The 23,439-nt window shown below is 34.5% G+C and overlaps 1 protein-coding gene across 1 annotated transcript in view; it reads right to left on the bottom strand.

Annotated features, from left to right (window-relative positions):
- Nucleotides 1-23,439, bottom strand: part of DENND1B (DENN domain containing 1B) — a 190,310-nt gene that overhangs the window by 86,853 nt on the left and 80,018 nt on the right. The window contains exons 7-8 of the mRNA XM_085312946.1: nt 17,055-17,104; nt 7,582-7,701 (exon numbers count right to left, since the gene is read on the bottom strand). Of these exons, the coding sequence (XP_085169072.1) occupies nt 7,582-7,701; nt 17,055-17,104 (170 nt within the window). The remainder of the gene's footprint in view (nt 1-7,581; nt 7,702-17,054; nt 17,105-23,439) is intronic.

The following is a 23,439-nucleotide window of genomic DNA, read 5'->3' on the forward strand; positions in this document are numbered from 1 at the left end:
ATTTGGGGAAGGGTGGGAATAAAGTCTAACATATTTTTACAACTTCAGTAATTGCTGAAATATTTACTATATTTCATATGGACATGTAACAATAAAATAAACTACATTTTCGGGAGAAATCTGATTTGGGAACATGGTTATAGTCATGCAATTTATAGCGGTGTTAGATTGCTATCTTTATAAATGCTTAACTGCTGGTTATTAAAAAATAAATAAAACGATAATGATTTTACTGTCACAAAGGCATGCTGACACAGAAGCAAAAATTTCTTTCAGAGCCACAGTATTAACAGCTTTGCCATGCTTTGGCACGCACTGCCCTGGCTATTACTTAAAACTTAATCAACTTCTAAAACTTGGTATCATTGACAGTAGTTAAGATGCGACATTACTTCATTTGCTCTTCAGTATGCTCTTACATAAACATAAAATTTACTTTCCTTCACCTGTGTAAGGCCACTCTCTGCTTACAGGCAGGAATGTTGCATGTCCCTCTAAAACATTCACTGTAACAGCACCTAAAATAACTGATCTTTGAGTTTTATTTCATCTGGAATTCCTGTTAAACTGATTTTTATATGTAGATGAAATGTAGTATAGACAGGAAAAAGTAGTTGTTCAGCACAAATTTCAGAGCACTTAAAGATTCTGGAGCTGTTAGAACAATTTAATCAGCCTAGAATTACAACAGAGTGTCGTATACTGTTCAAAGCATTCTGTACAAATCAAGGCACGATGTATAAATTACAAAATACCTTCACACCAGACATGTGATTAGTTCAAATTCTCTAAGAACTCCTCAGGGTTGTGAGTCATCTCAGTAGTAATAGTGCACATTACCTCCACATACTTTTTTGCTGTAGACTACTAAAATCTGATCTGATCATTCTTTTTTCACAAGAATGAACATTATAAGCAGCATGCTGTAAAAATTAATGCTCCTATTTCATTCAAATATTAACATATTTCTTTCTTAGTCTACGATCTTAGCTCCTCTATTACTGTGAAAAGGAAAATTAAACATAATTTTTAAATYGAAATTTGAAAAGGTCAAATTCATTATTTGAAATAAATGAACCTTGGCACAAACCCATGGTGTATTTTCCTTTCATATAGTAGAGGCATGCTGATCAGAGTACTCAGACAAGAATTTCCTCTTTTAGTAAAATCAAGTTGATCATATACTTCCATGTCTACATGTAACAAAACCATAAAACAAAACAGTACAAAAATAGACTACTTCAATATAGTTTAGAAATGCCGTAGTTTGCTTCGGAGCTGAAAGACTGGGAAAAGAATTGCTTCAAGCATAAAACTGTTACAACCACAGATACTAGCTTAATATAATTTCAAGCATGCACTTAAACCTGGAAGATTAAGAAAAACCAAAYAAGCCCTGCACAGAATTTTATGGCAGGAGATTAAAGGACTCCAAGATCTGTCCTCTATTTTCCTCCACATACAACAGGATGGTCTAAGTGCAAAACTTTTTGCCAATATTTTTAATTATATTATTACACTGTTCTTACTTCAAGATATTATGCAGATCTTTCAGGAAGCAAGAAAAGCTCTCTTCATAATTCTCTCTTACAAATTTTCTAAACGTTATTATTTGTTCCACTATAATAAAGGATTACTAGTTGGTTGTTTAAATAAACATTGAAGAGTATGTACACACGCATCTCCTCATCTGAAAGCAAACATCTCTATATATGCAGGTTGTGCTGTCCATAATATAGACAGCAATCAGGTGGTATTTTAGATTCTCATTTCAGAGAGCAAAGGTAAGCCTTTTAATTCGAAACTTCCTCATGGCTGTCAAGTAACATTCTTGKCTTCTTATTTCCCAGGATGATTTTGCATGTACTTGTGTTAATAATCCTAAAGTACATAGGACTATTCAAGTAAACAGTTTTTCCAAAGATGAGTATCCCCATGATTTAGGTCTTAAATCTTCATCCAATATATTGTATTGTATAAATACTATATTTAAGTACCTTTTTGTGCATTTATATGTGTGTATGAGTTTGTGTATGTGTGTGATGGCTTGAAAACAGAAGCATTATGGGAAAAGAATCTACTCAGCTCCTCCTGTTGACAAACCCTGCAAAAATTATTTAATCTTTATTTTGCACAGTAGAACAAGACAATGTATAGAAAAAACAATGAGCACACATACTGTTATATACTACTGCTAACTAATACCACCACACTAATATATACCTTAACACCGGACAAAATCAAAATTAAAGGCCTTACCATCATACATGTATTCACAAAATTATTTATGGTCAGTGCATTTTATAATTCGTTAGTTGTCTTATAAAAATGTCAAAAGGTCCAATTATCAACCAAATCCCTTTGCAGTAGACACTATAAAAACATTTCGAAAAAAACAAAGCTTTAATTTTCAATTTTTAATATATGTAGAAACTTAAACTTCAAATGAAATAATTTAGGTCCTTCAACTATAAAATCAATGGTGCCTTGTGTTTGTTTTTTTTTAATTATATACACTGTCTTTGCATTCAGCATGCTATAATCAATACTCTTTTGGGAAACAAACACACATGAAAAAGACATCACCTATTTCTATAAAGTTGCTGCAAAACATTTTTCCCGCAGTAGAGGAAAAAAGTATCACAGCATAAGCAATATGGTTTCAAAAGATATAGATCTTCTGTTTTAGAATACAGTGGCCCTTACTTAAAAATACAGCCACTGTTTTTCTTGAAAACAAGAGCACAAGACACTTCATGGTTAATTAAAAACGTACTTAGCATTTTCTTTTAATCCAAATGAGCCACAAGGCAGGAGCTCAGACTTTTATTCAAAGTCATGCATAACCCTTGTTGCAGTAAGTAGACTTCCACCTCACTTGTGCTTCTACTATAGCTCTGATAAAACTTTTACATTCATGAGTCAAAGGTTAAATAAAGGAAAGGAAATGTTTTCTGTCAAGTAGTCAGGTAACCACTAACAGTCCTGAACTATCAGCAGGAATCTAACTTCTAGTAATCAAATAAAACTAAGGAAACTGCCTTTCCGTAGCTAAATGTCTAATGTCTAGGGGCTACTTTTCTGTCTGGAAAATTGACACAAAATGTGTAAAATTGAAACATTCTGCTTCTAAGGGATTTGCCTAAAGGAAGAGTGAGAAAGCTTCAAGCATGGTCTGAACTAAAGAACTACAAAGGCTTACCACATAAACCTGTCTTCCTTATTAGAGCATTTCATTTAGAAATATAGGTGACAATTTTACAGTCATAAAATTAATGAAATCTAAGACTAAACATTTTAATGATGCATTTTGTATTTTGCTGTGACCATACGGTCAATCTCAGATTCCACTAGCAGTTTCAATATTTTAACAAAAAAATTTCAGCCAAATTATTTGAGCTTTGTATTAAAACTATTTAGGCCACTGAAGAGCAACTTAATGTAGACCTAGAAATTAATATTCCTATTACAAATATCAGAGATATTTAGAAACAATATTGAAAACAACTAAATCTCTTTCTATGATTCAAAAGTGAACACTGAAGTCTTCAGCTACACCACTTCAAGTCTGAACTGGCAAAAATTATTCTTCAAATTAAAATAATGTAAAAATTAAAACTATAATAAAAAAGATCCATTATAGTCCATGAGCACAACAAAGTACATTACAGTATTCCTATTGTGGCACCTCTTGTTCTTATAGGGCCACATTAGCTCAATAGTTTGTGGGGAGGTAGGAGGTGACAGCAGGATTTACACCGGGAGCTTCACAAAGCAGTTGTGTAGTTTTAAAGAGGCTTGCAAAGGAATCGCACAAACCTACAGGAGGGTAATCCAATATTTATTTTCTTGTCTTATTATATGGACGGTTTTGTACTTATTTGCAATGTTCATTGAATCTGGCAACTGCAGTCAGGTTCTGTATGATCTTTTAATATATGCTGTATCACAATTATGTTCTTAAAATGAAAAAGCATGTGAGAATTGCACTGGGATATTTTTCTTTCACTATATTGACAGTTAACAGAGTGCTTGAATAAAATATTCTGATTTGGGAGATAATTCTGTCTACATGGATGTGTGTGTGTGTGTGTGCGTGTGTGTGCGCGTGTGTAAAAAACGTACAGTAAAATATGTACAAGCAAAGCATGTTTTCTGTTTTAAATTCTTCAGTTTAAAGCAGGACCTTGTGACTGCAAATTCAAAGATGATTTCATTAGCATTTCAGATAAAGAATGAATTACAGAGAAATGACCCATACATGACAAGATTTAATCTTAGAAGCAGCTTTGGGTTATTGATGTAAAATATGAGGACAAGCAGCGTTTTCTTCAGCTTTCAAATGAGGACCCGTTTACTGCTTTGAATCCTTTTACATTAGCAGGCCTGGCATGGGTTAAACACATGGCCTGGTACCATCCATAAAAGCCATTCACATGTGCGAAAGGTCTTATCCCATTCCCCACTCATCATTTCTACATTTCCTTCTCTTCATTTCAGTTGGCTTGTTCCTGACTCTTCTTTTCAGAGACTCTTACTTAGATTTTAGTTATTTATTATCATTTCATTTAGTTAATTCTTCTGTTCTTGACCTTCCTTAGTCTGCCTTTGTTAAAGCACTAAGCAGAGATCTTAAGCTATTTCTATTGTTTGTGGAGATATACATACATGTGAAAATGTAGATGTGCACATATGCACAACGGTGTATTCAGGCATGGTGGCTACGTATGTCTGTGTTTGTGTGTTTTTATTTGTCTATATGTTTATTGCATACTTATTCCTAATAGAGACACAGTTTGAAGTGTTTATATGTAAGTATCATTATGTGCATGCACACACAGCGAATATAAATTAATGCTATTTTGAAATACGGAACGAGAGTGAGCATGCATGTGTAACATCAATGTGTATATGTGTACACAATCTTCATATATAAAGATGGCATTCCTTCCTTAAGATTTCCTTGATATTGGTTAATTTAAGATAAACAAGTATGTATCAAGGAGAGACAGAAGAAATGCCAACAGAAATCTCCTAATGAGTCTTTTTTGATTTCATAATTGCCAATGCATCTTGGATTCAGAGGAGAACCTGAGTTTGATACTAAAACACATCAACTGGAAATACTGRTATGTTCTTTCTGTCAGAGCTAAACACAATCTCAGACAGTCAACTCCTAATGAAAATGAAATCTCAGATTTATTTCAACATTAAGAATTTAATATAAATTATTTTAGAGTATTGTTTTCRTGTTATATTATGTTTGTATAAAATAAATGATGTGGAGCAATATTTATCAGCTTTAAACTATTCYATATTAAATCATTAACTAATATAACTTTAACTCTTTCTGATTTTTAAAAAGATTACACAAACGTCTCCCTCCAGTCCTCCCTCAAACATAAAAATTAGACAGAAACAGGCTATCAATCGAAAGTAAATTCTATAAAGCTAGTGCTGTTATGCACTCAGCTTTGCGTTATAAATTTGAAATTGTCACAATAAAAGCCATAGAGGCAATGTTTTGATTATGGTTCAGTGAAAAATTATAGCTTGCCACTTTCATTTTTGTAGTTATTTCTGCCAAGTAACAGACCATTGGATAATTTTTAGCTGATGTATATTTCTGTAGAAATGTTAAAAGAAATACCTCAATTTACACCAGCTGAGAATTTGCTTCCATTGCTTTGCAATATCTCATATAGTACTTTGCACGTTTGTAACTGATTACACATTTGTTACTATAGCATTACAAGTAAGCCAGACTGTGCATCAGCATTAGGAATACAAAAAAAAAAAAAAAAAAAAATATATATATATATAAATATATATATATATATATATATATATATATATTTCTAACTCCATGAGGGAAGAAAAGGTTAGCTCAGAAAATAAATAAACAAACAAAAAATGTACATATTGTACAGAAATTCTCTCTAGGCCTAAACAAGATACACTAACAAAAATTATCACAGAGAAAAGGGTATGGGTTAAGTATTATATGCCCAAAAAGTTTTTAAATTACATCTTTGTCAAGTATTACTACAGAATTATTGTCAAGACTATAAAAAATCAGTTAATTTTCAAGATAAAATCTTYCTTATTTGCTATTTTGCCTATTATACAGAAATAATATTTTTAAAACTTATTTTTAAATCACTTGCCCAAAGAACATTTTAATCACTTGCCCAGTGTACAGGCCTACAACATTGGATTAGAATCTGTTTAGAACACCAGAAAAAACATTTTCAATGATTTTCAACACTATTCTACACATTTTAACGTTGTCTGGTCCTTTTTCTCTCCATACTCGTTCAACCGTCTGATATTTTTACATGTTTGTGTTGGGTTGATCTCCCTAACCGATGCAGTCAAGACTAATGGCATTTCCCATAACTCCGTGACCTCCACATTGTCCAAATGCCTGATCACCTGCTTTTCTCCATAAGCTTCCTAATTTAGTCATGAGTATCCTCCAAAGTGCCAATGTCATGGGTATTGCACATGAGTATTCTCTGCTGCCAACGGCTTCAGCTCTTTGATAGCAGATGGCTCCTTTCTCATCTTACGTATTTGGCGAATCATTTTGAAGGCAATTATACTTCAGTCTTGCTCTCCTATTTTGTTGCAAAACTGGATGTTCCTGTTTTCTCAATAAGTCTTACATGCTGCTCATATTGCCACTCTAGAGTGGCACTTTTGGTTTGTTTGCTTGTCTTTTAATTAAAAGCACAGCAGAGCAATGTCTTAGGACAGCTAAAAGACTAGTTGGATTTTTTTTTTCCATTAGCAAAAAAAATATTCTACAGGAGGAGGAGGAAAAAGCAAAGTATTTTGCAGGCATCAACTTCATCTCTAGTGTCTCTTCTGTAACAAAGCAGTATGTTGTATCTTGAGAATAATCCAGCTCTGTTTTTCCTCATATTACAAATAATCTGGCCATAGATAATGGAAAAAAAGGGACAACCTAAAACCACATTTTCCAGGACAGAATAGCCACTGTAGAATATCCAGCCTTTTTCACAAACAGTGCCAGCACAGAACAGTGTTAGAACATTGTTAAACTGACTCTGAGACAACCTTCTTAGACCCATGAGTAAATAAATACAAACTACTGCATTTTGGTGCATTGACAGGCTTCAGTTAATCTAAAAATAAGGAAAATGTTGATAGTTAAAAAATATCAGTTTTAAAGATAGTATTAGGTTGACTCACTAGGAAAGTCAGCTACTTAGCACTATAGCACATCAGCTTACTGTAAGCAATCCAACTGGATGCTTCTTGTCAAAGATTTCGTTACAAAGTAGGAATATCCACATAGCATTCAAAGTCTGTAAAGCTGCATTTTATTGTTCTCTGCTTTTAAGCAGAGATTTCCTGTTAGASAGAATTATTTAGCCTCTTTCAGAAATCTATTTCATGGGTTTAAGACTATTTTTCATCCAAAAATCAATGGTAAAAGTATAGTATTGTAGAGAAACGATATATACCATTAGATAAGTATAAATCATTATCTAAAGATTTTCAAAGGGTCGTTTTTCTTATGGTTTTTTTATACTCAGTTTTTCTTATACTCACCTCAGAATACAGAGGCAGACCTTGCCTCCTGATGTCAGGCGGCAAAATCCAAACCTTTGTTTACTTTCAATGTCGGTAAGCACAAAGGTAAAATGCTGTCCTACTTGGTTTTGGGACACCCTGAAAAATTAAATACAGAGTGTAAAAACACTAAATCATGAAAAACACTACCATTTCAGTCTGTGGTTTCAAACGTTTTGTGCTCAGACCTTGCTATCCTCCTCTCTGACTGCTACCAGTYGCTATTGCCAGTCTGAGAGAGACACTACTGAGCTCAGTCACCCTGGCCTTAGGAGAAAGGGCATTCCCTAAAGGCTTTTCCTGAGGCTTGAACAGAACCCGCACAAGTCTGCCACAGCTTGCTGGCTCTGAGCACACCTCAGCTGTGGAAAACAGTAAGTAATGCAAAGGCTTAAAATCACAAAACTTATTTAAATTTAGCATCACAGATGAAACTTTCTTGAGAAAGAGCTAAAAACACATTGCRAATACAAACTGATGATATTGATTACTTAACAAATCTTACTTAATACTTAACAAATCTTAACTAATTCTGCTAACAAAATTAACAAAATTATACATATTTTAGATTTCATCTTCAAAGCCCTAAACAGCTTGGCATAAKACATCCATCAGACACTGAAATGTGTATTTCTTTGCCAAAATAGCCATATTGACTAGACCTCTAACTTTCCCCCAGACTTGTCCTTCCCTTTTTKCCATTATCCAATGATAATCTGAAGTCCATTTACCAGTGTGCAGTGTTACCAAGCACAAACTTACTCTATTTAGGAAATTCAAAAGCCATAAAAATAATCAGGAATAAACAGTAGAAGAATTAAAATGATAAAATCTTTTAGACTGTATCAAAACACATACCACTTGAGACAGAACAAATTTATGCAAAAGCTTCCTGTCTAATCTTCTACGTTTATTCACTGAAATACACATTACACTTTTCCAAAACCTCCCAAAGAAAATCAGCTTTAGGCAGACTTGACATTTTCAACCAGAAGAGGTAATGTAAGGCATAGTTAAAAGCAAATGAAGACAAAGTTACAATGAGGAGTGCAGGGTGTTTTAAAAATGCGAAATGTAGCAGTTCTGTCTGTAATTCTATTGTCTTCTATTCTTTTCCCATTTCTACGTTACCTTCTTCAGCAGAATACCTAAACACCTGCCAGTAAGTGACATGATTAACATACGTCATATATGGTCTATTCCTAGATATCAAGCTAGAAGTGAATTCCCACAGAAGCTGAGAACCATCATAATCTCACTATCTAAAGAAAGCGTCATAAAGATTATCACAAAGAAATGCACTGTGCACATTCTAAGCGCATGATGCATTTATTTCCTGCAATATGCATATTTAAAAAAAAAAATCCTACCAAAATAAAACAAAATACAGAATTTTCCACTGGGAAAGGAGAAAGTAGAAAGGAGATTGAAGAGAAAAGGAAGTTAGATGGGACACATGCAAATTATACTGCCTAATGCATGAAAGACAGATTCTTAAACATTAGTCAAGAAGTGGCATCATGAACCTGACCTTATAACCTTCCAGTTTGGTCCAGTCCCACTTTAACACACAGTGGCTAGACTCAAACAAAAGTCACCGCTGAGCACATACTACATTACAAGATATTTTTAGTCCAATATAATCACTTGAAATCCATGTTAATTTACGGATTTTTTTGTCTAGGTTATTAAATAATCAAGATAAATACTTCCCTTCTTTGTCTTCAATGACCAGGAACAACCTAATCACTCCTGAAACACAGTAAATGCTCACTGGTTGCCATTCAGTACTTCATTGTTCAGGTTCTTTTACATTGCCACCAGACTGCTGTATAGTACATCTGATATAACAGAGAGCCATCAAYAACAATATTTTATTAACCCTCTGCCAATGAGCCAATTCACTATTTCACATCTTCACATTTTGTTCTTTATTCCTGRGAGTAGATCTAAAACCTGCAGTACAGTACAGCCCTTAAGCCCTTTCCTGAGCGCAACACGGCCCGGGCACTGGCAGCGTCCCCGAGCAGTGGTCGACGCGCTGGTCGCCCCAGCCACAGTACAGTGCCATTTGCACCGGGAGCCCGGTCCCTCCCGCCCTGCGCCTCTCCCCGCCCTGCTGCGCCTCCCTCGAGACTCCAAGCTCTCTGGAGCCACGACTGGCTTTCTGTTATGCTGTGTCAAACACCCGGCAGAGTTACCTGAGGTCTCTTAACTCAGATAGCTCTTAAGAGATACCTGTCTATAGGATCTTTTCTTTCTATGTACCGTTCCAGGCAAATGACTGTATTTGGTTACAACTTGGGAAACAATTCTTTAGCCAAAAAACACATCAGTAAAGATGTCTCGCTTTCACACTTACTTGCCTCCTCCCTTCCCAAGATCTGAAAATGACACAGAAGTATTGTATTAAATAGCACRTAAATATATCACTACACATAAACATTTTAAAAACAAGACCTATATCTTCTCTCTATAAAAATATAGTCCAGATAAATTAAAGTATCTTGACAGTTCAGTGACAGGCAATTCCAATGCTATCTTGCTATCTCCAACTCAATATGCTTGTTTAAGAGATACAACTCCATGCTTCAATGGTCAGACAAAGTGTAAAAATGGCTTAGCTTCAAAACTGCTTCCTACAGTATTTAGAAAGAGCATTAAGCAGCACACTCCAGGTTTTCCAACCAAGAAAAACTCCAGGGCAAAAACTCAATCTCCTCCAAAAACCCAGAATTTTGCACTTGGTCCCATTTGCTTCAAGGCAACAACTAACAGAAGTTTATGTCCCTCACACTTTACGATCAGAGCTTAAAGCATTGAATTAATTCCAGGTTTCTAATTTGATCACTCAGTTCAAAATCTGGGGGCAGCAAGGACTTTTGCTTCTCTTCAGTAGAAGAAAAAGGGATTATATTTAAGCTTTACCAAAATAAGGAAATGATGACTGGAAACTTCTCTATGTCAATAGATACCATAAAAGATGTATAAAGCATTCAAAAAAGGTTAAAAAATGTAAAGCTGTATAAAACATTCAAAAAAGGTTAAAAAGTGTAAACACTATAGTTTTTATATACCTATGGTATATATTATAATGTGGACAAATTTGGACTGCATGACTCCAGGCTTGTGCCCACCCATTTCACTTTGACAAATTCAGACTCTTTGAAAGTCAGGTCTCCACTTCAGAAGCACCTCACAGCTCTTAACACTGTTAGCAAAACTTGGAAGATACTTGTACACATTTCCTTAACATGAAAATCACCATATGTAAAACGTTATTATTACCTACAAAAATTCTCTAGGTAAAACGTTTAAAAAACACTCAACAAAAGTTGCTCCAGCGGGTTGTTTCAGAAGAACAGGATCTGCTCACTCGCACAGAGAGAGCAGACACAAATTGTTATAAACTGTCACTGACCTTTTGCTCACTCATTCCTCTGCTTTGGTTTTTACTTACTACCAACTCCTGCAATGCATGCCTACATTTAATCTTGTTTAACAACAATAAATCATTAATAGTGAAGAATGTGTGTAAACACCTATTAACTCTGTAGACTACAATGGGCTCTTTCAAGGTTATTACAGTTCACTATACGAATAAGTTTCTAAATTTTTCTAAATACATATCTACACAATGAAGAAAAGCCTCTTTAGACCTCATGGAGTAGTTAAGGAGTCATTTTAAAGATTTTTTTATTTACACTACAGTCATTGTTTGAGCCTAATTTTAAGATTGCCTTGAGAGAGTTAATTAAAGCAGGAATTAAATCACCTCCTTACATGAGAAGCAGCGTATCTAATCACTAACTTACCCCTTTTGCTCTCTAAAAGAGCTGTTCTTCCAAATCAACCTGTTTGGGACACAAAATACGGTTTGAAGTGATTCTTTTTTCAAGTGTTAGGCCTTTTCTAAAGGACTTTGTTGAATCTAGGATAGAGATTTTTAAAATCTCAAAATGAGGAATATTTTATACATGGGAACATAGATTTTGATTTTTTAAGAAAAGAAAGTTATCATTAATCATAGTATAATAAATCATTAATAAGGTGTTACGTACATGTATTTGGCCAACAGAAATCAATGGTTAAAGTATGATTCAGATTAAAGTTCAAACAGCTGCTACAAAAGAATTGAAAAATCTGAATACATCTCATCTCCTAGTCTGATGATGAAAAGCAAAATGTACTAATTATTTACCCTAATTCTTCCTAAGTCATAGTACAGATCAGAGACATTTTCAAGCTGGAATTTAAAAAAGAGATGTTAAGGTAGGGGGTACAAGCTGACTGAGAGACTGGGGAAACAGTAAGCCTCAGTTGGGCTCTCACCTTCAACTAACTACTAGCCCCAAATCTAAACTTCCGACTCTGTTCATCTTCGCACACCTCTGATTCCAATCCACGATCCATAGCTCTACTGCTTGGGTCTCTGTGTGAAGCACTTCTCAGCTCCACTTGAATTATCTTGAGCTCTGCTTCCCAGAAACACCAAATTCTTGCACTTTAGAAAGAAATTAAATAGAAAGAAAAATAGACAGTATCGAAACATATAAAACTACCACTAAAGTCAGAAATTCCCACAAATAAAAAGCATGTTTACCTTAGAACTGAGGTTGTAGTTTCAAAACAACGCAAGCATTAAAAGCAACCACAATTAATCCGTAAAAGAGAAACTACCACTTACTAATGTCCCTATCTTTATGAGTCTCATTGGCTGTACTTAAATTGCAAGACAAGCTTGCTCCATCCTGACCACCTTATGATGCTGCACTTATCAGGGCGCACTGTGGCTTCCTCTCTGTATGTACAGATTTCCTTTGATACAAATTCCATTTCTGCACATAAACAGAATACATATAACCAAAATTCAAAAGCAATTTTTATACCCCTTTGTAGTGCGCACAGTTCACATCGCAATCTATTCTTACCAAGACTTATCTCATATAAATGTTATATTCATATATACACAAATAATGTATCTAGATAAAGTATGAAAATGTCTATGTGTATGTATATCCAATGCACATCCAATGTGTAAAAATATTATTTCTGAGGCCACAGCTAATCATTCACCGAAGTGACTAAAGTATATGGGAAACACTATATATAATAATTTTTACATTTTTCTCCATACAGATTGAAATATACTTTCGAAGTAAAATTTTTGTGTAAAATGCATTATAATTATATTTCACAAGATCTACAAATCCAGTGATCTCTGTTACTGTTGTTTTCCTCATACATTGCCTTGATCATACCTGTGTTTCTACACAGACTTTTACCAAAAATACCAACAGAAACAGCATCAGACAGACACAGGAGGGTGGAAGTGCTGTCATTCTCACTGTCACTGTTCAGAYTGATTCTGATAGATCATGAATGAAATAATATGCACAGCATCATATTTATTGATATCTTACTGCTAATGAGAAATCTTCCTATAATACCAGCAATATGGCTACTTCTAGGGCTCCAAAATGTAGCACTTCCACGTGATCTAGTGAGCACAGTAGGTAAAATTAATGAGGTACATCGCATTGCCTCCATGCTGGTCTTAGGGACTAGTTTCAAAGTATTTTACCTAAAAAGGCACGCATGCTACGTGCTCATAGAAGGAAAGCATCCTGAAAAGGAAAAAGCAGAGAAATGGAAAGAAAGAGAGGAAGACATATGAGAGGAGATTCAAAGCAGAGATGAAGGGAGGGGTCAAGCAGTCACAAAGTGCAGCTTAGGACGGAATCTGAATTGGTGCCAAAAAGAACAACAGGAGAATATCCACGCTCAGTGATCATCCAGCCAAACCACTGACGAATCCAAGGTCCAGACTTGGGCTCTGCAAACTTAGACATGTGTTTTAGGTTGAGARTGAAAATATTGAAGATCATTGGGAAAATAAGTGAAGTAAATCAGAAAGATAAAATTTTGGATAAAGTTCAAGGAACAAGAGAAAGGACAAGGTGCATTTTTCTGACACATTAAAATTAGTTTAGCAAACCTTAAAAAGAACTCTTGAAAGCCTCTATGCTCTAACAACTCTCCAATTTCATATGAACAATCCTCCTACTCCATATGAAAAGAAAAAAAGAAAGGAATCCTGTACCAGAAAAAAAGGGAAAAATGTAAAATGTCTACAAACAAACTACTAAAATACTAAACACTTGTGCTATTTAGGAAGTCTAAAACCATTTATTCACAAAAAAGACATAGGTTCTCTGAGTAAACACTGAAGAAATTCTCTAATTCATTTCTTTATCCCTCAAAAATAAAAATTAGGTCGTTACTATCTGTAATGAAATTATGTGCTTGCTTTCAATAAAAAATGATAAATAAAACATCCAGCTTAAATCATGGTCAGTACATCATATCATTGTGCCTTTTTTGCTTGCCTTTCAGGTTAAATTTAGCATGAATTATCTACAGATTTTTCACGACCAGCACTTTTGGTAATTAGAATGAACAGCATGCAGCTATTTACTGCATCTACACAAAAGATAAGTAAACTGGTCTGGTGAGGTGATGTAATAGCTGTATCAAACAGCTGGAAACAAACTTGAATCTATGTCCATAGTCATTGCAGCCTAGTGAATAAATCAAAATCGAATACATGTTCCCATCTCATTCAGTTTTCAATTTATTCTCTAATTAGGTACAGGTGAGGTGGAGGAAGTAAATACATGACTACAGACTCAACAACCRTACTTGAACAGGTTTAACTTTGCTATTACCATAATTTGAAGAACACAGATTTCCCCACTTAAATGATTTTTATTTGCTTATTTAACAGAAAAGACAGGCCACATCCTCAAACTCTCCTGTATAGCACTAAAAAGCCCCAAAGCAATCTATGGAACAGATTCACAATTTTTTTTCCCTAGATATCTTTATCAGCAGCACCACTGGGAGTTACCACTTTYGTATTGCTAGTTCTTACTAGGATCAGATAGCAAATATTGCTTGAAGTGGTGTATATATATATGTATAATATACATAATACAGTTTTGAGAAACTATGTTATTTAGTGTACAATATGCTTAATGAATTAAATAGAAACTTTTCTGTCTCATTTCAATCACAGCCTTCTGTACAAAAATTGTTGTTGAAACTGCCTATAAAATACTTGGGGGACATTATATATATAGTCTATTGTGGTTCCCATATGGTCTCCTATGCAAAATTTTTATATATATATATATATGTGTGTGTGTGTGTGTGTGTGTGTGTGCATATAGTGTGTGTGTATGTATATATGTATGCATATGTATGATATACAGATATCTAAATATCATAGAAGATATATAGATATAGATACATAGATTTATCTCCAGTGATATATATATCTCCAATTTTCGCTAAACAAGCTAAAGGCACATTTATGCCTAGTAAAAAATCTCTAATGTTTCTGTCGTATCACAGATTTCCATTACGCTTTGACAAAAGCCTTATAAAAGGTATTTACAGCATTGTTTTTTTCAATACTTATCTATATCCCTTCAGATTTCAAACCAACAAATAAAACTTTGAAAAAGCAAACACAACTGAACAAAAACACTTTGGTAATATTATACACTACAGAAAATGCCTGGAGTCAGTAGCAAATAAATACACCTTACAGGCAGGAAGTTGTTGGCACAGATAGGTTGTTGATTAAGCAGCAGTCTGCATTCATGAATTAGTTTTCTGTGTTTCTAGCCTTCTTCCCACAAGAACTCTAATCCTTCTCCTTGCACATGTCCTTTTACACCCTCCTTGCTTCTGGTTCCCCACAATCCCCTAAGACTCAGGTCCCAACTACTAGCCAAGCTAGAAGCTGCGCCTGGCCAGGTGGGAGGCCAGGTACCCCAAGTGATTTTTTTCCCCTTGTTAGTATTCCTCAGCTTTCAAGAATCTCTCTTTTATTTGCCCAAATGCTATTTTTCATGAAATGTGCAGAAATTCATTATCTCTAAGTTTGCTGCCTTTCAGCCAAACACGGGTGTATAGGTCAGGAGTCAGAAGTTGGGGCAGCAGGGAGGGAGGAAGGGTATTAACAGATAAACAACATAAATCCCACAACTATTTTGTCCTCTCTTTTTTTTTCTTACTGAGGATACTCAGTTAAAATATGTAGCTAGCTATGTTATAAATTCATACATTTCCACATGTTACTGTTTAAGCGTAACAGTCTCATACAACTGTAATCGTCTTCTGAACAGCGCAACAAAAAGTTAACACATCAGTTACCTGCAAAAATAATTATTTGCTGCCACTGATTATTATGTTCTTACCACTGGATGGCAGCAATAGAACCTCACCTATTTCTGCTATCCTCAGATTTTATTTCCATTATGCATCCTCATTACCAATTTTAAACAGAGTTCTGTACATATCTTAAGTACATTCAAGATTTTGATGCTCTAAAGCCAACACTGACAACCGTATTAGTTGAACATTAGAACAGCTTAAACAACAGTGTGCTTAACCAGTTCAAAAAAACAAAGAACTGAATTAAATTCAAATATAAAAGACTAAGTGAACCCAGTTTATTTTAGAGAAGTTGTGTTTATGAAGATATTTATTTTGACAGTGTGTTTATCTGCCAACCTTCTCTTTGTTCCCCTATACACAAGCCATCTTTTGCTCCACACGTAGCAGCTTCTATTTGGGGCCCTCATCTCTCAAGTCTCCATGTAAATCTGATGCCAATGTTCAGAAACTATTTCAGCCTGCAGGCTACCTGGCTGTATCTTTCATTAATTATGCAAATCAAGCTGCTAACGAAATCTTTGCTGATTCAGACAGTATCAGTTTTCCAAACTGAGTCAGTACAATCGATTAAAATTACTTACCATTAATCACTTTGACAAGCTCAAGTAAATATTTTAATTAATAAAAATGTTTTACATGAACACTTTAAATGACTGGCAGGATTACATAGAAGCCACACTACAACTGATACCATAAGAATAAGGACTAATTAATTATAAATAATGGTCTTGATTGTACTCTGAGGAGAAAAAAAAAAAAAAAAGGGGGTATATTCAGTTACTTCCATGCAATTAAAGTCTTAATTTCTTTGAACTCAAACAACATGGTTTCAGTACTGCTCAGTGAGTTTTTATATCCTGGTGCACCGTAACATTTTTTATGATGCTTGCTGTTCGAAGGAAACTATGTTATATCGTTATATTAACACAGATGGTGTTTACAATTATATTGGAGGAAACTGAGAGCCAGAATGTACCTCTGTCTCAAAAGAGATATTCCTAAAATTCTGTAGAAGCTGTATTTTGCTGTGATAATTTCCTACTACACAATTTCATACATACTTGAATAATAATGGCAAAAAATATTCTTCTCATCTACAAGTGCAAGTTTATGTAATACAGCACATTTTCTTCCAATCTTTCCTGCATTTCATTTAAATATCATTTTATGTGAAATATTTTTAAATAAATAATTGTAGCACATACCTTTCAATGTCAAAAGGAAAGCAGAACTTCGGAATACTGTTCAACACTTCCTGTAAATACAAATAAAAAAGAAACAAAGCTAGGATTTTGAAATGGCTTTTATCTGTATTTGTGAGCAATTACCCTATAGTTTGCTTAAAAAAAAAATCCCCAAACACCCATAACAAACAACAAATTCAAGAAACATATGATAGGAAAAAATATAGCACAGGCTCCCGTACTGAAATAATTGATTATTAAAAAGGAATTAAGTTTGTGCTTTGGCAGATTGCAAAGACAATGCCATAGAAGCCCCAGGAGGGAAAGGCCTGGCCTGAAGGGTATTAACACCCTTCACATCCCCGCTGGGATTCCCTTCAACAAGGCCATATGGATTTTACAAGAAGCACCACACCATATGGGTAAGCCACGTCTGCTGCTACTTGTACCACAGACTAGCCACAGGGACTTCTGACAGATCCTGGCTCAAAAATACAAATGTTGTTTCAATTAAAATGCAGGCAGAGAAAAGGGAACGAAGTTGGCAGTAGAATGAATTACAGAGAGGTATAACAACTCTATACGTGTTTCATAGTCAAATGCTGAAATGCTGAAAATGATGGAAATCTTCTGTTAGTCCAAAGTAAAAATTTGCATGATTAACCCTTTGGTTTTCACAAGCAAATCTCATTATTATTAAAGGAGAGCGTGGGGGGAATCCACTGAAGCTATGTTTGGACAATAGCATAACAGGAAATTGTTGCTCTTTCTTGCACAATTTTATGTAAGAAGCTGTTTAGTGGCAAATAAAATGTGTTAATTAAAATATAAAAATTCTCTCCAACTAGTCGATGTTTTTCTTCAAAAAAATGTGAATTATCAGATCTGTTATCAACAAATACGAATTAATATTAAACAGAGACCTGACAAGATCCCAGAAAAGAGTAATTATTTCCTTGCTCCCAACTGGGAAAACAAACCCTCCGTGAAACATTTCCGCTAAGAATAGGATATAGTGGATAACAATGAAGTTAGTAAGCAAAACTAAGATTTTTTTTTTATTTTATTTTATTTTGTTACTGAGCCAACAAACATAACTACACTGAAAGAGTTCTCCTACTCTGGATATGTGTTTCAGAAAAATGCATACTGATTGCAAATTTCCAGAGAAAATTTAAGAACTTGATCTTAGCTGACAGCACTCTCCAACCTGAATTCGCCATTTACTGTATGTTGAACAGTCAATTCCCATTAGGGAAAATTATGTATTTAAATTCCTATACACCGTAACCATCATTTACCTCAAACATTTGCAAGGTTCAGTGGATAGTGTAAAACATGAAAAATCCATGCCAGTTAATGAGCAAAGGATGAACAGTTGAAAAAAAGCCTCTAAACACAACGTGCATGCATTAGTTACAATATTTTAAAAGCTTATGATTTGCCTTAATAAATCATCATACGGTACAAAATGAAAAGACTTTTTTAAAAAAATTTCTAAGTTACAGAAGAGAGAGCAAGGAATTTTTTGAACTTTTACTTTCTCATGTCACAGATAAAGAGAGGTTTGAAAGCAACATGTTGCGTTTTGGGAAAGTATATTAACTTAATTATGAAAATTCCTTTTTAAGTAGTAGTACAAGTAATATTCTCCAAAGGAAACTACTGCTCAAGCACCAGTCTGACTACTGTGAATGGTCTCTGTGGAAGTGAGGGGAGCAAAATACAAAGACAGTATATAAATATTTGAATTCACGTATGTAGGAAACAAGCATAAATGGTGGTGGTGGTAGTAAAAATAAACTCTACTAAAAGAAAGTTAGCAGAACAGGCCAGTTAAAAATTTCTTAGGCGTTTCCAAATAGTCTCTTATTTCAGCCTCATAAACCTTGAATTTCCTTTCCAAAGAAATATTTTTTATACTCTTTTTAAATTCTCTTTCCAAATCTTCACCTGTTCTTACGCTATAGGAAGTGATTTTCTCTTTAACATTAAGGATTTTACTTGCYGCCTGGTGAGCTTAAGACTGATTTTAAATGGGTATGGAAGTTAAGTTTCCCATTGCATTCTCTTAGAGTCAATTATCACACAAAGAAAAAACAAAATAAAGGTATTAATATTTTGACTGAACAATTTGGAAAATATCAGTATGTTTTGCAGCATTTTCCAGACTYGAATGCAATACAGTATTTTCCTTGTAGCTCTGCCTCCTGGCCCTCCCCCAGCAAGCACACGTGCACACAACTTCTGCACACCAGCCTCAGCTCGCTTCCCAACTGGCAGGAGCATCCCTCAGGGGACAAATCTTTAAACCTCCGCACTCTTTAAAATTCAACCAGCCAGCAGGTCTATAGACTGGTGTATAAACAGTATAGACAAAAAAAAAAAAAAAAAAAAAAAAAAAAATCCTCTCTCAGCTTATGTCAGTGACAAAGCAGCTCAGCAGTTGACTGCTTCTCCCCTGACAGCATAAGCCGGGTTTACACAGATCAATAGATGGAAGTCCTACCTAGCTTCCAGGGCTCAATTTTCTCTCTTAATTACAGGTGTTATTCAGCTTTTTAAAATGGAAGAAAACGAGATGCCCCCAAGATGCTTCTAGACATATTTAAAATGCAAATGAGTATGTAATATACCCATTCACATACACACTAAGTATTAGTGTACAATTACAGCTGATACTTTTGATATTCTTGAATAAAACTTGAACCTGGGTCATCATTTTCAAGGACCTGTAACTCAGCCAGCACATCCTCCCAAGTCAAAATACACATCCTCAGAAAAATAACAACATGTTTATTGTCTTCCATTTCATGAACTAAATAAAAGTATGTGTTTATTCCTGAAGATAAAAGCTTGCACAAGTCTTCCAAAGGCAAAATATCCTTGATTCACATGTCCAGTGATTATTTCCACCTTTGGATCTCAGTTTTAGTCCCTTCAAAAAATGATTACTGTTTTACAATGGAAATACACTTATTTTACAAGGAAATAAAGGAGAATAAAGGTAACATTGCTGTATTGAAACAAACAGAAAATTATGTATTTGTTTTAAACAACTTACGGAGTTGCACACACAATTTAGCTTAATTGCTACATCAAAGGATATCTACTTCTTTCCTTAGACAAGCTCCCATAGAAAGAATAATAAAATCATAAAATTAACACCACCTGAACTACAGCATACTGTTTCCTTCACATAAAACTCAAAGAAAATGGAAATGGTACCTAAGAATAATTTTCATTTATGCCTATACCACAGCAGTATAAACTTGTCTTCTCTTGGGTTTATGGTCCAGTAGTTTTATGAGTTCACTTTTACCAACTGAATTGCACACCTCCTCTCTGGCTTGGTCACACTCTCTGGCAAGCAGCTTTCCACAGAGAGATAGCATTACAGAACCCTAGAGTGTCATAATTATTTACTGTTCCTTGCTTATTTTTATACCTATACAGGTAATTTTGTGCATTATCACTTTACTTATATTGTAAAAGGCAGTTGAGGATACTTAACTCACACAAAAAGACAATTTTCTGTATAAAAGCTCCTGACTCATAGTCTTACCCTGGTCAGCTGCATTTGTTAGATTCAAGATATATACCAAATTCGTAACTAAGAAGAAAAGACAAGACAGGATTTTTTTTTTTTTTTTTTTAACATTAATACAATCAGTTGTTGTAAGCATAGGAAGCCTTCATGACTGTACAAAGTCAATAATCAGTATTGCAAACTGTTCTATTTGTAGTTATCAAGCAAGAACTGATCCATTTTTCTATGATCAGAAATTCAAAGCACCAGAACAGTACAGTATCACTTTGCACCCTCAAAGTGTGCTAGAAACAGGTATACCAGAAGATAYCTTAACCCTACTAAGATAACTGACAGGACTTTCTTGACTTAATGAAGACAGAATTTTGCTGTATTTCATTTTTTATAATTTTATTCAACAAGGCAGWGTAATGAAATTCTATAAAGATACATAAATTGTGTCACCTTAGGAAAGCAGGTATATATGATGTTCTGACTATTAATTTGGTAACCTGAAATTAAAACACAGATACCTGAAATACACACATCTATAAACACACAGTTGTATACAATGTAGAGCACAGAGACTTGGAAGGGTACTAATTTCTTTTTCCACTTCAACAAACACCATGTGATCTCACTACAACTGAAAGAAGGTGTAAGAGCCTTCTCCATAGGAAATTTGTACCAAATTTACAATATATTACAGAATTAACAAATTGCCATATCTCTGTACAGATATGAGTAGGCTTTTTCACTTTAACTTAGGCACTTCAACTGGTTATTACTCTTCAGGTAGATGAATCAACAGAAATTAAAGTTCATCACTTAATATTATACTACTGAAAGTACTGAAGCTTAACTAGAGTTTTTTCTAAGGTTAGAGAGATGTGGGAATTATTCAGCTTTACTGCTTTTTTTCTTATTACCTATCTCTTTCTTTTTACTTTATTTCTTATTTCTGCAAGTCTGCATTTAAATGGGGGAGAAAGGGAACCTGGCTTTTTGCAAGTGTATCCTTGTGAAAGGAATACTTACTGTATCCCAGAAAGCTGAACTATTTCACAAGTAGTGATTTTGACAAAAGTTTTTAGAAAGAGTCTTGCTACCTCCCAACTATTTGTGTGTTTGATCTGCAGCAGAAGACTGGGTCTCAAGAAAGCATGCAGATTCTCAACTAGGTCCTCCTACTTACACATAGATGAAAAGAAAAGAAAGAGCATCTCTTAGGGAAAAGGAATAGTCTTGCACCAAGACACAGTCACACAGTGGCCTTTCCAAGACATGTCAGAATGGCCTGGGGAAGAAAACAGGTGGCAACCAAAATAATTCCAATTTGTTAACTGCAGAATCTAGACCAGGCTGTCAAAAATATTCATATAAACTAGTGCTCAAAATAACTATCAATCAATCCTCAACTCTTTATTTTGTGTCAAGACAGAAATCTACCAAYGAAATATCAATTATAGGAATACAAAGTCATTAACTTTGTTGCAAAATGTTTTTSTACTTTTTTCCCCCCCATAAAGACATTTTGTCTTCAGCAGTTTTCTTTCTCATCAATATTATTGGGTTTTGTCTTTTTCTTATTTCTCTACCTTATTTTTGTAAGGTCTTTTTTCACTGAGAGAAATATTCTCTTTTCTCAGTCTTTTCTCTCTTTTTTTATCTACTCCATTCAATATTGTCTCCTTGCATTTTCTGTTGTTACTAAAATAGAGTAGCAATAAGCATTTGTATTTCATCTAGCTYTCCTTCAACCCTTATTTTTTTTCTCCTACAATGTTCTCTCCCTGCTTACCTCTCTTTAAAAGTCTTTTCTTGAAATAGCTTGTTGTAGGTCTCTCTTGTTCTTAGCGGTTTTCCTTACTCAATTCTCCATCTCATGCTCCCATTTCCAACTCTTAACCCAACTTGTTCTCTAATCTTTCGTCTAAGGGGACTCTTTTTCAGTATTCCTTTTCATAGTTATTACTCAAACTTTGTTGGTCCAATCATACAAACAAAYGAGACCTACTAGATATTTTTGACTTTGTCTTGATGCACATTTCTGACTCTAATCAGTGACTTCAGTAAGAATATTTAAATGCTTAAAAATAAGCACACATTTAAATTCACTCTTGAATCAAAGCTCGACTCCTTAGCATCTTCTGGTGCTGAGCCCTTCATCATAAAGACTCTGCCAGGGTAAAATTCTTATGCTGTGACATAAAGCAGTCAATGAAAAGGCAAGCTGCTCTGTGCTCTCCCATGATTTTTCTTTTTCCTTTCTCAGAAGCTGCACATACCCACAGCAGGCACCATGTGAAGCTGGCAGCAGTAGTTATATTTCAAAGACTCAGTTGTTACCTCTGCTAAAAATCTCATCAGAAAAATATAGCTACATATACATACACATATCTAAATACACATGTACACACAAATACACACACACGCATATGTGTGTGTGTGTGTGTGTGTGTATACATATACTTATATATATATATATAAAAAAAATCCCAAACAGTTTGAATGGTAGGAAATTCTAATCTAAGATTACATTCACAGAAGTACAAAGGTCCGAACTATGGAAGTCACTATCAGGCCTCCTCAACTAACTCCTACATGCCCTTCTCCAATGTGCATCATTCTATGATTATGCAGTAATTCTGTAGAGTAAGAAATTTATCAGTTGCTTTCTAAACACTCTTCTTACTCACATAAGGCGAAGAATAATATAAAAAATTTAGCTTATTAAATGCAAATGTGTTAGGGCAGAGCTGCACAGCTCTTCTGAGACAAAAATGAGAAAATGTACTTTAAGGTTAACAGTACAGTTGAAAGAATAAACCATTAAATCATATGGCTTTGTTTTCTGGAAACCACAGTACTCTGAAA

This window comes from Rhea americana, unplaced genomic scaffold, assembly GCF_003343005.1.
Source record: "Rhea americana isolate MKP2758 unplaced genomic scaffold, rheAme1 scaffold_371, whole genome shotgun sequence".
In the NCBI taxonomy this organism is placed as follows: Eukaryota; Metazoa; Chordata; class Aves; order Rheiformes; family Rheidae; genus Rhea; species Rhea americana.